Source organism: Punica granatum, chromosome 3 (assembly GCF_007655135.1).
Source record: "Punica granatum isolate Tunisia-2019 chromosome 3, ASM765513v2, whole genome shotgun sequence".
In the NCBI taxonomy this organism is placed as follows: Eukaryota; Viridiplantae; Streptophyta; class Magnoliopsida; order Myrtales; family Lythraceae; genus Punica; species Punica granatum.
This window is the reverse complement of record NC_045129.1, coordinates 30,782,938-30,798,808: the sequence shown is the minus strand read 5'-3', so window position 1 is coordinate 30,798,808 and position 15,871 is coordinate 30,782,938. Positions and strand designations below refer to the sequence as shown.

Genomic DNA, 15,871 nt, shown 5'->3' with positions numbered 1-15,871 from the left:
CCTTGGATCCGTCGGCGACCTTGTCAGGGGTTGTGGTGGCCGTCATCAAGCCCCACCGCCCCTCTTCTTTTTCTATGTTTGGGATTTTATTTTTAATTTTTTGTTAAAATTTTAATATCAAAATATATATTTATATTTTAAATACTTATTTTAAGGTATATATTAGTCTTTTTTTTATAGGTAAGGGATATGTTAGTCATTTACCTAAAATATTATGATCCTAAACTTAAACATGTTCCAAACATTTGAGTAGAATATTATAATCCTATGGGATTTTAAATCCTGACTCATCCTATCCCTAACTTGATGTTGAAACGTAGCCTAAGAGTTTGTGTTTGTTAGTGTGGAATATCGAGAATGGTGATGGTGTGATGTTCTTTGGAAGTTCTCTTAATTATATTCTCTAAGTAACTAGGAATTTAGAGTGAGAGAATTTTAGATAATTTAGATGCTAGATTAGTTTCTTAAAGGGTTTGTAACAGTGGGTGGAACCGACGATCTTTGAGGGTGCGGCTCTCCTACCCTTGCTTTTTTTTTTTTTAATTTTGTTTTCATTTTTGTCCCTTTTTTCTTCGGTTTTTTTTTAAATTCTAATCGTAATAATTTAAAATATTATTCAACCAATCAGGAGATGTTATGTAGACTGTTTTAACATCATTAACTTTCAGGTACGGTTTTGGATCTAAAACGTCTAACGGATTATATTTTTAAGACTTGAGTTAAAATGATCCATCTAAAACTTAAATTTAACTTCTTGTATAATTTGGGTTTTGGGACTTTACTCTTCTATATTTTTGAAATAAAAAAATAATTATTGTAAGCATTGACAAATATATGAATGAGTAAGAATATATATATATGTGTGTGTATATATAGATGTAAAAATATATTAAAAAATTATTATTAAAAAATTTAAAATATATGAAAAGCTATTATTAAAAATTGATTATAAAGATGATTAGGAAAAATAAGAGTGAAAAATTATTATTAAAAATGATTATAGCGTTGAATTTAGAAAGAACAGAATTGAGTGGTGTAAAGTAAAAGTATTATTTGAAAACCAAACGGGATCTTACGCTCCGTTTGGTTTTATAATCATTTAACTCTAACTTTAATTTTACTCATTATACAACAAAAATCAACAACACAATTATTACTTTTTCCTTTTTCTTCAATTTTTTTAATTATTGAATTCAATTTTTAATACTAAATAATATAAACTATCAATTACTTTTTTTCACAATTTAACAATACAATTATTACTTTTTCTCAACTATTTATTATTTTTTCATACTTTTTCTCATAATTCAACAACATAATCATACTCAATTCAAATCAAAACTCAATTCTACTTTACTTTAAAATTAAGCAGACCGTTGTTGATTTAGTCAATAAAATAATATAAACTTGAAATCATAATATAATAATATATTATTTGAGAACAGATTATCCCGACAATTGGGGGATATTAGAGTAGCTGAACCTGAGACCAATCTGGTAAAAACAAAATAAAAAAAACTGAGAACGACGGTAGGAAAAAAAGAAGAAGAGATGTTCCGTGCTTTGATTTCATTGCCTCTTCTCTCTGTGCTTCTATGTGTCCCCACTCCCTCCCTCCCCTTCCCCTCCTCCAGTTCTCCTTCAAGAAAGGACTCTCTCTCTCTCTCTCTCTCTCAGCACTGTTCTTCTCCTTCTTCTCTCCTGCGCACTGATTCGCTTCCTCGTCCTCAATCCATTGGAAATTTGGAAGTGCCTCTGACGTCCGCCGCTTCGAAAGACCTCCTTCGTCGACTCTGAATTCCTGTTCGTCTTCGCCTCTTCGTTCGGTGAGTCTTCTCATCCGTCACAGAGCACTGAACTGAATCCCGGAACAGCCTCTCTCTCTCTCTCTAGAAAGTTTTTCTGATATAAGCTCCGGAGTACTTTCTTCTGGTCTTTTGTGGAGAATTTGCGGTTGGCTTCTTCCTCCTGCCTTCAATTTGTCGCACTTTTGCGGCGATTGATGCCCCAACCACGGATTCTCTCGAGTTCTGGGTCGCATTAGGGGTAGCAGCAAAGATTTGGGAGCTGCTGCCCATGAAAATCTCGCCGAAGCTGCCGGAATTAGTTCTAGAGTCGGCTTAGGGTAGCTTTCTTCCCTGCTCGCGTCAACCCTCTTTTTCGCTGTATGTAGATGTTTCTTTCCTCTTCCGAGGGATTTGGATCTTCACGTAGGGTTTAGTCTATGCTGTAATGCAGTTAATGGTCAATGGCATCCCATGCAATGCTGTTATCGAGGTTTGCCCGAGTGGAGAATTTAAGTTAAAGAGGCTGGAGGGCTCGAATTATCTCGTAGTACCCCCGTCCTTCGATGTTCTTCTTAGGGAGAGCAGTCTCTTATGTTTAAAGTTGCTCTATTGTTTTCCTCGCGTGGAGGTTGTCAAACTACTCGGAGTGATTTTGAAATTCAATTCTCAGTGCAAGAGAGTGCTAATGAGAATGCATTTTTAAGGTGTCCAAATTGGGCAGAGATTAAGCTTCAGGAGAAGCTATGTCCATTGTAGTTTCTGTTAAGGAGTGGAGGCAGAAAGACCTGTATGTGACTAATCGTTAGGAATGGACATTTAGAGGGTGGGGAAAAATCGTATTTATGAAGTTGAGGAATGGACATTTATGTTTGTTTTTCCATTATGGTGTGTTTGTATCTGATGGTTACGTGGGAAAAGAAGATGGTCCTGGAGATGTGCGATGTGAAGCAGAGGCGTTTACATTTGTTACGACTTTGAAAAGAAGACCAACTTGCTATCGAATTGATTAATCTCTATCATAAATTTGGACATCTATATGTAGAAACAGTTAGCCAACGCCCTACTGTGCATGGGAACAAATTATATGAGTTTACAGTTACCTCTTAGTAATTTCAATTAGAGGTTTTATCTAGCTGTTTGTAGCTTTCTGTTAATTCCCATTTTTTTTAATTATATCAGGTGATTTGCTGATCTGGAATGGCATCTAACACCAGGATGACTCATAAGATCACAGAAGAAGATACCCGAGGGAGGCGGAGCAGTGCAAGATTAGCAAGTGCTTCAGTCTTGGCAGTGGCCGACTCATCAGGGTTGAGAAGGTCCACGAGGGAGACATTTTCAAAGAAAACAGTTACTCCAGAACATCCAACCGCTCGCAAATCTGAGCGGTTAGAGAAGCAGACTCCACCTCCTTCTTCACCTCCTTCAGTTACAAGGAGCTCAGTGAAGAAACGACTGGTACAACAAAGTCCATTGAGGAGATCTGAGAGGTGCAAAAAGCAGCGGCCCTCCTTGAGCTTGTCAGGATCGAAGAGTTCTGGAAAAAACTCTGCAACCTCAGTATCACATACTGAGAAAAAGGACGAAGACATGAAAGAGAACTCCATGAAAAAGTTGTCTCAGAGAGCAAAAGAAGTAGTGAAAATTGAGTCAGACGAGTCAGAGTCTACTCAGACAAAAAAAGAAAGGATGGATGCCCATGCTTATAGGGCACTGTTTCAGAAGCAAGAAAAGAAAGTTAAGCGATCAGGTATTAAATATCTATTTCTCCGGTCTAGGACTACATGTTTTGCTCCTTGGTTGGGTGAACTGAAATTCAAGATGCATGTAGAAGCAAAGAACAGGTTGGCAGGCTTAATTTACATGGATGACGTAACTCCCTACTTCGATAATAACATTTGGGTCAATCACTTTAAATAGTTTCGGCTGTTTAATTTCTTTTTAGTTTCTTAGTGGGACATTTTTATATTTTTTTTAACATTCTAGGGATTGTATCCGCAACAATGGTTCTCTTTTCCAACTTTACTTGTGTTTCTTCAGGAAATGTACATCATTCAACCTTAAAAATTGATGTTGATGGTCAATCTCGAACGATTGTCTTAGCGATGGGCAACCCCAAGGCATGCCCCAGTATGTGCATTATCCAAGCTTATCCATTTTTGTTCTTTTGGATGTTTATTTAATGATTCGATGCTCGTTTTAAAGTTAGAAGCATCCACATTAGTTAAGGGAAAAGATAAGATCTAAATAATTGGCTGTTCTCATTAATATCTAATTCTTCCAACAAAAAAGATCTTTAGCATCTTCACTAAAATGCACCGTCAATACCATTGCTGAAACTTTGCATGTGATAGGATTTCTTTGGCATCCTTGTTCATTTTCTGGTTGTGACTTAAACTAGTTCTCCAATGTGGAATATGGCTTGTAAATGGGAATTTTCTTTCCCCCTTATTTGCATCCTTAGATCTAGTTTATGCTAGACTGAAATCATTACAATTATTTAATGATATTCTATATGGGGCTTGCAGTTCATTATGAGGAGTTGTCTAGGTCAAGGAATTTGTCTGCTCAAGACTGCGTTAATTCTGGAAGTCAGAGTTCGAAGGAATTTGATGCATTAGGAAATTGCCAAGTGAATTCTTCTCGGATCAGGGAGAAGCTCAATTCTGCTGAACAACTCGACAACCCTGAAAATGAATGTAATTTGGATTCATCTGTCAGACACGATGTGCAATCATTGCCATCTCCCAGACAAGGACTTGTCGATACAACTAATGGTATGACAAGGATAGAGGAAAGTACGATAAAAGAAGTATTGCCTGGAAGGGTGGATTCACCCAGAAATGGAACTCCTCCCGGTGGTGATAATTGTGCGGATGTTGGTCCAGAAGTAGTGCTTGATGCATCCACAGCTGTTAATTGTAAAGATAATACAGCTACCCCTTCACGGTCTAGGTTGACGAAGAATGTTTCTGTTGAGGAAAGTGGTCTGAATTTGAAGAGAAAAAGGTACTTTCTGAATGGTGTTAGCTTTCTTCTTGTCTGTTGAATGGTGTTTGCCGATTAAAAATTATCTGAAAGTTGGTCTTATACTCAATCCCTTTTTCTGAACAAGATTTTACTCGAATTCATGGCATTAGTTTTTGCTCGTCCATTTTATCTAGTTGAGGTAATGATAGTTCCTGTATGGCTAGCATGGGGTAAAAAGAATGGGGCTATAAACATCGTGAGATCTGATTATATTACTGACTGATGCCATAGCCTCCCTGGTAAAGACCAGATGTGATTGTGTTGGTAACCCAGGCTCTTCCATAATGTATAGTAAAATATGGTTTTCTCTCATTTCTGTACTTTTATGATTATTGGTCAATGTGATGGAATAGTGGAAGGATATTTGAAAGAAATAACTGCTTTCCTGTTGTCCATAATCATATCGCCTGTCTCATTCTCTAGCTCAAGCTTCCGCTCACTTATTTCTACATCTCTGTAAATAACTGTTAGAAAAGTAGTCCAAGCCAATCTTTCCCACCAATTATCCTGATACTAGCTTACGCTGGATGCTGCTTGCTAGTTTGTTTTTTAGGACGATTGCTTGCTAGGTTAATTCAACAGTATGTGAGGCAAGCTATTCTATAGGATGGGTCATTTGGTGAAAGTGCTTACTCAAATAATGGAGCGTAAGAAAATTGGGTGTGAACTGCAGAGAGTGATGCTGAGTTGTCTTGACGTGGTACCACTTTTTGCTGGTAAACACATTAGCCAATTGTTACAATGGCCGATAGAACTTTAATCTATTATTTATGATTTATGATTTGTGATGTTACCCCATCCATTTCTCTTCTCTCTTGCACTTTGACGTAGACTTCTGCGTCATAATAAATTTCTTGTTATGTTTCTTGATCTTGTGTTAGGATAGTGGGGAGCTTGAAGGTGGTCTTAACTTAAAAGTTGGTAAAGATGTCACAAAAAATGATCGACAATCAGACCATCAATCAGAGGTTCGAGCCAATGGTGACAATAACAATTGTTTCATCTGCAAGCTTGGTGGATTCCTCCTGTGGGTAACCCATTACATCATTTCCCTCCAACACAATTTAGTTAGTTAGTTGCCTAGCTTTTCCAACTGTAGACTGATGAAAAGAGTTTATCAGATCCTCAGTCTTCATGAATCGTCTAAAAATCCTGCTGTGTTCATGATTGGTACAATACAACATATAGTGCAAAATAACCAGGAGAGAAGAACAGGCCCTTGTGTACTTTACCAAAAGGGAAAAGACTAATTGAAAAAACCAAAATAGTATGAGCAATAGATAGATAAAACAAAGCAATGGCCTTTTATCTGTATATTTTCTATGCATCTAGCTGCAATGGAGTTTGGTAGGTTCTCAGTTAAAGGATTGCTAGTATAATCATCCTAAGTGATTCATCCTTGTTAGCCATTGTGGTTCAAGCTGTTCAATCACATTCATAATTCTTTCGTCCTTAATTTTAACAATACTTGAATTAAAGTTTGTTGACGCAAACCTCAACCACCCCCTACCCTGGCGGCCATAATGGAAAAGTAATTACTCAGCATAGCACAACGCATTCATATACAACAACAGTAATGATGATATATGCTGTTCTCGTGTATAAATACTAGGTGCTGTGATGGAAAGGACTGCGAAAGAAGCTTCCATCTTTCATGTTTGATCCCTCCATTGAAAGATGTACCCCTTGGAATTTGGTATTGTCCTGCATGTGTTAGGAAGAGGATGGAGTTTGGCGTACATTCAATCTCTAAAGGAGTGGAGGCAATTTTTGATGTTAGAGAAGTGGAGGTATCTGATGCTAATGGTATGGGAAGACTGCATTGTAACTGGTTTTGGACACTTCGTAGTTCACTTGCAAGTGTTGCTCCAGTTCATATTTCTTTTTCTTTTCTTTCCCAGCATCTTTCCTATCTATTCTCTCTTACAATAATATTAGCATATGATTTATGAATCCTCTTCCTTGGGATTACTTCAAGGTTGGCAAGCGCAGAGGCAATTCTTTGTCAAATACAAAGGTCTTGCTCATGTTCACAATCGTTGGGTGCCGGAAGCTGAACTGCTTATTGAATCCCCATCAGCAATTGCCAGATTTGATAAAAGAAGCCAGGCAAGTTAGACGTTTCCATTTTCATTGAGAATTTTTACAGTAGTTGTTCTGTTGATTGAATCTATATTTTGGAATATTCTTTTTATATCAGTTGGTCTGGCAACTTGTTAAGTTGCTTTGGCAACTCAAATTCAGTTCCTTTATTGAGTAATATATTACTTTTCAGTCAGTGAAGTGGAAACCACAGTGGGCTGTGCCACATCGCTTGCTGGAGAAGCGCTTGGAAACTTTCAGACAGCGTGATGAAGTGAGTACTGCTGAAATAGCCAACTGCCGCTACCAGTGGCTCGTAAAATGGTGGTGTCTTGGTTACGAGCATGCTACATGGGAATTGGAAGACGAACCGTTTTTTAATTCTTCTGAAGCTGAGAACCTGATTAAAGATTATGAAGCTGAGCATGACAGAACTGAGAGGCCTCCAGTTTTGGGAATTGATGAGGTACACCTGTTTATGACGTTAAATTTTATAGTATGAAGTTACAGACATTGCAGATACTTCCTGATTATTGAAGTACAATATCTTTTCACGGTGGGTTTATCATCTATCTTTTGCAGCTTCAAGAGAGAAAAAACAAATCAATGAGTAAGCTGTCAAAACTTCCTGATGGAATTTCATCTGGATCAGATGGCAACTGTTTAGATGTTGTTAATAGGCTTCGAGAATTGTGGCTGAAAAGCCATAATGCTATTATTATTGATGATCAGGTGAGCTTCCTGTATAATGCTAATAATCTCCAGCTAGGAGGACTTAAAATTGTAGGAAATGTTACTGTGTTTGGATAATCATGCCTGTTTTTTCCCCCTCCGCCCATGATGTTTAATATACAGAATTTTAGACAGTTTTGGATATAGCTAGAACTATAATGTTAGTATTCTCATATTGTCTTTTAGTCTCTGAAGGAGATATAGAACTCTGTCAGCACAGAAAATTGTATTAGTCCTAATTTTATTGGTCATGGGTTCACATTTCATGCTTGCAGGAGTATATGTTGAAGGTGATATCATTTATTACATCTCTGCAATTGGATGCCTGCCACCCTTTTCTCATAATTTCAAGTTCCAATTCTCTAAATTTGTGGGATGTCGAGTTCTTTCGCTTAGCTCGATCTACCAATTTAGTTGTTTATAATGGGGACAAAGAGTTGCGTAAAAGCATCAGAAACCTGGAGTTTCCTGAGAAAGGGGGTGCTACAATGTTCCAAGTACTTATATCTGCTCCGAGAGCTGTTGCTGAGGTATATTTTGACCTCTTTCATGGTCTGATTTTATGAAGAAATCAGGGAAAATGTGGGGTATTCTCTATAATTATGCATCCACCATTATCTGGTCTGGTTCTTGTCTATTTACGGTGATCAATGTAACTGGATTATAATGAAATGAAGTTGGCACTAGGACTTTGGCTCTTACCTGTAATCTAGAAAGTTCTGTAGTACCTCTCACCAGTTTTATTTGACCAGTATCATATCTTTAAAATGTTCTATAATTTATATTTTCTTCTCCAGGACATGGATATGCTGAAAAACATAGAATGGGAAGCAATAATAGTCGATGAGTGTCAGCGTAGTGGAATTGCTAGACATTTTGAAGAAATTAAGATGCTAAAAACTGAGATGCGGCTCCTTCTTTGTACAGGCCCTCTAAAGGTTTGTTGAAATATCTGGTGAATAAATATTTGATAATTTGGTTGACTAGTTTATTCATAAATATTAGCTGCTCAATTTTGCAGGAAACTTTCTCTGAGTATTGTGGTTTGCTCTCCTTTCTTGAACATGAGAGTGGCTGGAGAACTGGGAATGGCGTTGGAGCCAGTTCTGATGATGCCATGCTTAAACTGAAGGAGAGGCTGTCCCGCTTCATTGTCTCCGGGAGCAAAGTTGAGTTTTCTAGGTTTCTGGAGTATTGGGTTCCAGTGCAGTTATCAAATGTCCAGCTAGAACAATATTGTGCTACGCTTCTTTCAAACTCCCTTCCACTCCGTTCATCTTCAAAGACAGATCTAGTTGGTGCTCTACGTGATATACTTTATGCTTCTCGGAAGGTTTATTTGCTTAACTGGCCCATCGATTGCACATTTTCTTGTCTTTCTTCATTTCTTTAGTTTATTAAATAGTTTGTATGGTTGTATTTGTCCCCCCCACCCCCCCTCCCCACAGTGTTGTGATCATCCTTACCTCGTGGATGCGTCGCTTCAGAAGTTGCTTATTAAAGACCTTCAAGTGTCTCAGTACTTGGATGTTGGAATACAAGCTAGCGGGAAGCTACAACTTCTGGACAAGTTGCTTTCTGAATTGCAGAGTCGAGGTTTGAGGGTAATCATAATGTTCCAGGTGAGGTTATTGAGTATTTCACCAATTATCCTACTTATATATAATTCCTCTCAAAGTATCATTCTGTCAAAACAAGGATATCAACACAGAAGCAGGTGGTCCAGTATCCAAATATTGAATTGTTAGTTTTGGTTATGTAATGTAATCATGCATGCATTTAAGCGAATAGAAGACTACAGTCAGTTTACCCTCAGTACCTAATATGATTATATTATTTTGAATTATCACACAGTGAATAATATGCGACGATTGCCAACTTTAAAAATTTAGTCTGCTGATCAAAGCATTTTTTTTAATTACTTAATAAAAGCTATAATACATTTTATGTTGTCTATATTCCTTGTCTTCTACACAGTAAGCATTTTATTATAAACACCATTTAATGCTTCGCAAAAAATGTTTACAGTCTATTGGCAGCTCTGGAAGAGACTATATATCAATCGGTGATATACTGGACGACTTCTTGCGGCAAAGATTTGGTCCAGATTCTTATGAGCGTATTGATGGGGATGTTCCCCGTCATAAGAAGGTAGCTGCTATGAACAACTACAACAAGAAGGACTCGGGGAGGTTTGTATTTTTGCTAGAAGCCCGGGCCTGTCTTCCGAGCATCAAACTGCTGTCAGTTGACTCGATCATTGTATTTGGGAGTGATTGGAACCCTGCAAATGATATACGAAACTTGCAGAAAGTACAATTGGAATCCCAGTTTGAACAGATTAAATTATTTCGCTTTTACACAAGTTGCACTGTCGAAGAAAAGGTGTTAATAAACGCCAAAAATGGTGACTGTGGAATGATACAGACTGTAAATCCTATCATTGGCCACTCTTTGCTCATGTGGGGAGCAAAGCACCTCTTTGATAAATTGAAAGAATTTCATCTAGGCCATAGACCATCTTCCTGCACATTAGCTGATCAGTATCACCCCGAGAAAGTTCTGCAGGAGCTTCTATCTATCCTACCAGTGAATGATGAAAACAGAAGCAGAACTCAGAGCAGCTCTCTTTTCCTCGTTTCAAGAGCCCAGCAGGGTTCACAAACTTACTACAGCAAGGAAATAGCATTGCTTGGTGAGTCAAAAATCCAGTGTCCTGGTGAAGAGTTGCCCCACCTGTTCTGGACTCAGTTGCTGGAGGGAAAAACTCCTGCTTGGAAATATTCTTCCGTCTCACAGCAGAGGAACCGGAAAAGAGTTCAAATGAATGGAAGTAAATATGCCGAGCAAGAGAACAGCGATGAGGTCGTGAAGAAGCGCAGGAAGTTATGTGAGAACAATGTTGATGTATCCTCTAAGAAACAAGGGAAAGACGATGGGAAATCAGCTAGTGCTGAAAAGGAAGGTCAGGGACTGCATAATAGTAAATTTTAATTATTCTTTGGCTGGATTTTTGTTGGTATCTCTTGGTCCAGAGGAATAGACTTTTGTTCACAAGATATCTAAGACTTTCAGTATATCTTTTGCAGCAGCTTCTGGCCCTGTTCAGTTATCTTCTCAGGGAATGGGTGTTGCAGTCGCACCTGAGGGTAATATAGATGGATCTGATGAAAGAAGAACACTTCGCAATGCACAGAGGAGTCTCCATCTCATTCTGAAGCCACAAATTTCGAAACTTTGCGAAGCTTTAAGTTTGGAGGTCCGACTCTTCTCTAATTAGGGTTCGTTTTATAGAGTTACTGAGCATGATCATTCGTCTTGGTTTGCTGATACATCATTTCCTTTTGATATGCAGGGTGAAGTCAAGATTATGGTCTACACCTTTCTCGATTATGTCATTAATAACCGTGTTGTCAATCAGGAACCTGCCACAATTTTACAGGCCTTCCAGTTAGCTTTGGTTAGTATCTTCTTCACTTATACAATTTTTTGTCTCATCATCTATTCATCATGAAGTAGCTATAAGATGCCTAAGTCTCAGCAACTTTGCATCACACTTTACTTCTCTTCGCCTCCCTTTATCAACTCCCTTTATCACCTTCTCCCCTTATTTCCTCTCCCTCCATTTTTTCTCCAATTTCCTCCATCCAGATGAAGGCTCAGAAAACCGTTGTCATGGCACAGTAGAATCAAGATATGTAGTAATAGCATAGTAAATTTTTTTATTTTTTATTTTTTATTAATTTGGTTGGAGATAATGCTTGGAGTAATTGTACTCTCCCTTAGCTCCTGCCGATCTTAGATTAGATATGTACGTGCTGTTTAGTTCCCTGAGCTTTCAAACCATGTTCTTTGTCCTCATTATACTGTCTTCAGTTATGGTCAATTGCACATTTACTGACATACAGCACAAAATTTAGTGCTGGACTGCCTCCTCCTTGGTGAAGGTGAAAATTGATCACAAGGAATCTCTTGCCCTTGCAAAAGAGCATTTAAATTACGGTTGCAGCAAAGATGAGGCAGAAGGTGTATACACCATCTTACGAGGTCTGAAGAAACCATTCCTTCGCCACATAGAGAATTCAGTGGCAGTAGATGCCTCTAAAGCTCCTGAGAAAGTGAATGAAATCCCGATGGAGCACTCGAATACAAACTCGTCTCAACATGCAGTAGTTTACCCCAATAATGTGAAAGTAGAGATTGAAGACTGGCCTCTGAATCAGGAAACCCCGGATAAGGATGTAATTTCAAGTCCTACATTGGCAGAGAAAGATATCTCTATGAGTATTCAGCAAATTCAGGGGGAGCTCTCAGACCAGATGGCAGAGCTTCTCAGGGAGCAAGAGGAAGAAAGGAATCTTATTTTTAGGAGTTTCAATAAAGAAAAGGGAGCTCTGGAGGGTCAGCAGAGGGTTGAGGCCTACATTATAACACAGCTACATCGCGATGGTCCTCTAAGAGTAGAAAAGCTCAAGGCACTGGAAACCGAGTATGCAAGAAAGATTAATGAATGTGAGAATCAGATGAACTTACGGCTTAAACAGCTTGAAGAGGCCCAGCTTGCTGCAAGAAATAAAATTAAGCAGAAGCAAGCCTCTTCAGTTGATGGAATTAGGCACCAGGATCAGATTGGTTCTGTAGATTCTGTGTCCGAAGCTGGGAATCAGGTTGAAATTCTTCAGACAAATGATGAAGAAGCTCAACAAACAGTTCCTATTGAAGCTGCTGCAGTCTTTGAAGAAGCACCTCTTCCTATTACACGTGTCGAGACAGCTAATGAGAATGAAGATTTAGGAAAGAGTACAGCTCTTGAGCATTGTGCTAGGGCTGGAAGTTTGGAACAAGATCGTGGACATGCTGTTTCTATGAATCCTTTATTGGAAGAGGATGTTACTAATGGAGCAGTTACAGCACTGCCACGATATGAGCGTACACAGGGATTAAATGCTAAGGGAACTTCAACTGTACAGAATGGAGAGGTTCCTTTGGGCATTTGTGAAGATGCCGAAAATGTTCCTGATCGTACCACCTCTCTAATTCCTCAGTCTGACGATGTCGTCTCTGTAACTCCTCAGTCTGAGGATTTGGTCCCTCAAAAAGAAGCGTCTACCATGCCCAATGGAGATGTTTCAGATGTTCCTGCAGAAGGGTCTGCCCCCGAGGCGCCTGGAGTTGTTGCTGACGGAGTGGAGACTGCCCCGGCAGATGATTGCAAGGAAGCAGAAAGTACCTCTCAGAGTGTGCTGCAGCCGCCTTTAGCAGCAGAACTACCTGATGGGTCTGCCCCCCAGGACCCTGGAGTTGTTGCTGATGGAGTGGAGATTGCCCCTGCAGATGATCGCAATGAAGCAGAAGGTATCTCTCCAACTCTGCTGCAGCTGCCTTTAGCAGCAGAACAAGTTCCTGATGGGTCTGCCTCTGAGGCCCCTGGAGGAGTTACTAATGGAGTGGAGACTGCCTCTGAGGATGACTGCAATGAAGCAGAGACTACCTCTCCGGATCGTGACGCTGGAATTTCTCCTGTGTTAACAGATAATGTTATATCAGTAGACTGTCAGGATATATCAGGACGGCTTGTGGGTCCCCTTTCTCAGGGTGCGACTATGCCATTAAATCAGGTAAAGTATGGTGGTCTTTGCTTCACATGTTTGCTTGAGATCCGACAGGAAATGCCATAATTAACAATTAAATTTTCTAAGCCCTTATCCGTCCCTATTGTGGTTTCTGTAAGAAAATTTATTCAACAAAGAGCTAAGACTCCTACTATTAAATCTTACAGAGCTTAACCAATGGGGAACCTACCATGCCCCATGGATTGCACGAAGAAAATGCTTCGCAGCAGATCAATGATATGCTTCCTAATCCCAGCACTGCTCAACCATCTGATCCGCCCCACACTGAAGCAGCAGGCACAGAGGCGGCCGTGCAGGTCCCTAGTCGATCGCCAAATTTGCAAGCTGCTGATGTAATGCCACGTGTGAACAGCAGTGAAGTGGGGTTAAATGCTCGGGATGCTCTAAATCAAAATGTCTCACAACCGTCAATGCCCTCTGCCCTACAAATGGCAACTGCACCTCTTGTTCCACTGGAGTTTGGCTCTCATAGTACACAACCTTCTCTCTCGGGGGCCACCAGGATGGCTCTCCCAAGGTGTCCTGACCCACTTCAGAACGAGTTGGAGAGATTACGGCTAGAATCAGATCTCACCGCCAAGATTCACGAAGACACTGTCAGTTGTTTTGGTCCATTTTAAAATTTCTCTTGCCAGGCTTCCCTGTTTCCGTTGCCCTGACATTTTTGTTTTTCTTCTGCAGAAGTTGAAGTTGAAAGCTGACTGTGAGAAGGAGATTGAAGTGGCGATTGCTCAGATTCGAATGAAGTACGAAGAGAAGATTCAGCAGAAAGAAGCGGAGTATCTGTTGAAGAAGAATGAATTGCAGGAGTATCAGAACAAGGTTTTGATGAATAAGATTCTTGCTGAAGCCTTTCGTTCCAAGTGCTCAGATCTCAGGGCTTCTGGTTCTCTCACTGTTCAGCAAGGTACGCATGTATTTCCATAGTGGCTCCTGTGTAGTATTCCATTTTCTTCGCTGCAGAGTTTTTTTTTATAATTATTATATTACTTTTCCTGTATCCACTTGTACTTCATTTATCCTCGGGGGCAATAGAGATGATCTTGTCTCGAAATCATTTTCTCATAAAGTGGCCTTTCTTCCACGAGGAGATGCCTTTCAAAGCTATTTTCTCTCGAGAGACAGTTAAAGCAGAAAATGCATCTCTTTTGAAATTAATACATTCTCTATTATTATATTTTGTGGTGGTTTAGGAAGATACTATCTGTTGCTTGAGATTATAAGTCATTAGAGAATATTGCTACTCTTTGTTCTTTTTCTCGGTTATTGCTACCTTGAACATGATAGTGCAGCTCTAGAATCGGAATATTCACATTATGTTTCCACCTTCCTGCAGAAGCAGTGGCAACTTATGCACAGCAGATGCTGTCTTTGCCTCCACAGCAGAACCCACAAGCCTCGCCCTCATTCATTCCCAGACCCTCCTCTCCTGCACTTCCTCAGAACATGCGCACACCAACCTCGCATGCAATCAACCCGCGAGGCCTTCAGCCCATGAGCCCGGCCCCGCCTGTGCGTGCATCAAGACCACCTGTCATTGGCCAATTTCCTTCTCCAGGAAACATTCAAGTTCCACGTGAGGTACGAGCCCCAGCTCCTCACCTTCAGCCCTTGAGAACTTCCTCACCGGCCATTGCCCATGGAGCAACCCCTACCCCGCCACCAGGCTACCCATCAACCCCCATGTCTAACTTAACTCCTCGAACGGCCCAGACCGGCGGGGCCCAACGACCTGATTACACAATCGGGCCCATGGCCACCATTAACTCTCGTGGGTTCCAGACCGAGCTGCTCAGGGACATTGTAAGTTGGGCTGCTGCCAATCAGCAGCCCAACAACTTCCGAATGCCACCAGTGAACGTAACTATCCCGGCAACTATCCCAACAACTATCCCGGGGAGTTCTCCTGAGGTTCGGCCTCCAAGCAGGGGGAATAACAACACTACTGAAGTCGTTTGCTTATCAGATGATGACTAAGTCTAACCGAATCCATTATTTAGCCTCTTTCTTCTTAGGTTTTAGTGGATCAGGGGACATGTTGGAGCGTCGGAGTCGTGGAATGTCTGTCGATTTTGGGGCAAACTTCCCACTGTAAATTACATTAGGTATATGATTGTGGTGATTCTCTCTGGGGCTATTTGTATAGATTGTAGAAAACTAGAAAGTTCAGTCATGTTATCATCATCAATTTTTTGTGTCTCGGAGGGGGAAAATAGAAGCTACTCATCTAGAGCTATATTATACATGCTTCATTCAGTCGCTTGTTTCGAGGATTCGATTCGTTTATCTTTTATTCTTAATTTCAATCCGTTCCTCAGTTTTGTGGCGGTCGAAGTTCCAATTATGCTGGTTCAGATCAGATCATCTCGATCGAGTGCATTGCTATATTTTATTGATCCTATATTTCGTTCCGTTGAGCCGGTTTAAGATTGACCGGGTGTATTCTTCCTTTTTCGTAAAGCTGCATCGCAAAGGAAAGAAAACCATATGGAAATGTTTGTCGAATAGTATATGCATACTGTTTTCACAATTCTATGGCAACTGATTAGAACAAATACTAAATTTTTTAGCAGAAATTTAAGTATAGGTCTGATGTTACATCACCTT

The 15,871-nt window shown here is 39.9% G+C and overlaps 1 protein-coding gene across 5 annotated transcripts; it reads left to right on the top strand.

Annotated features, from left to right (window-relative positions):
• Positions 1-1,592: 1,592 nt before the first annotated feature.
• Positions 1,593-15,598, top strand: LOC116198680 (helicase protein MOM1). Of its 5 annotated transcripts, none has more exons than XM_031528901.1 (20): positions 1,593-1,826; positions 3,002-3,537; positions 3,828-3,917; positions 4,316-4,796; positions 5,704-5,844; positions 6,430-6,623; positions 6,796-6,926; positions 7,093-7,365; positions 7,482-7,631; positions 7,907-8,161; positions 8,429-8,569; positions 8,653-8,964; positions 9,080-9,253; positions 9,660-10,596; positions 10,721-10,890; positions 10,987-11,091; positions 11,552-13,249; positions 13,411-13,860; positions 13,946-14,171; positions 14,601-15,598. In XM_031528901.1, exons 2-20 carry the CDS (start codon positions 3,003-3,005, stop codon positions 15,239-15,241), a joined length of 7,104 nt encoding a protein of 2,367 aa, XP_031384761.1. In that variant the 5' UTR covers positions 1,593-1,826; position 3,002; the 3' UTR covers positions 15,242-15,598. The 5 variants fall into 5 exon arrangements, with proteins under 5 accessions (XP_031384761.1, XP_031384760.1, XP_031384759.1 ...); XM_031528900.1 differs by having other exon boundaries at positions 2,967-3,537; positions 10,724-10,890; XM_031528899.1 differs by having other exon boundaries at positions 2,967-3,537.
• Positions 15,599-15,871: the final 273 nt, after the last annotated feature.

Coding starts and splice junctions, on each gene's coding strand:
- LOC116198680 (XM_031528899.1), top strand. CDS start 2,985: ATGGCATCTAACACCAGGATGACTCATAAGATCACAGAAGAAGATACC. Junction 3,538..3,827: donor AAAGAAAGTTAAGCGATCAG/GTATTAAATATC, acceptor GTGTTTCTTCAG/GAAATGTACATCATTCAACC. Junction 7,632..7,906: donor CTATTATTATTGATGATCAG/GTGAGCTTCCTG, acceptor TCATGCTTGCAG/GAGTATATGTTGAAGGTGAT.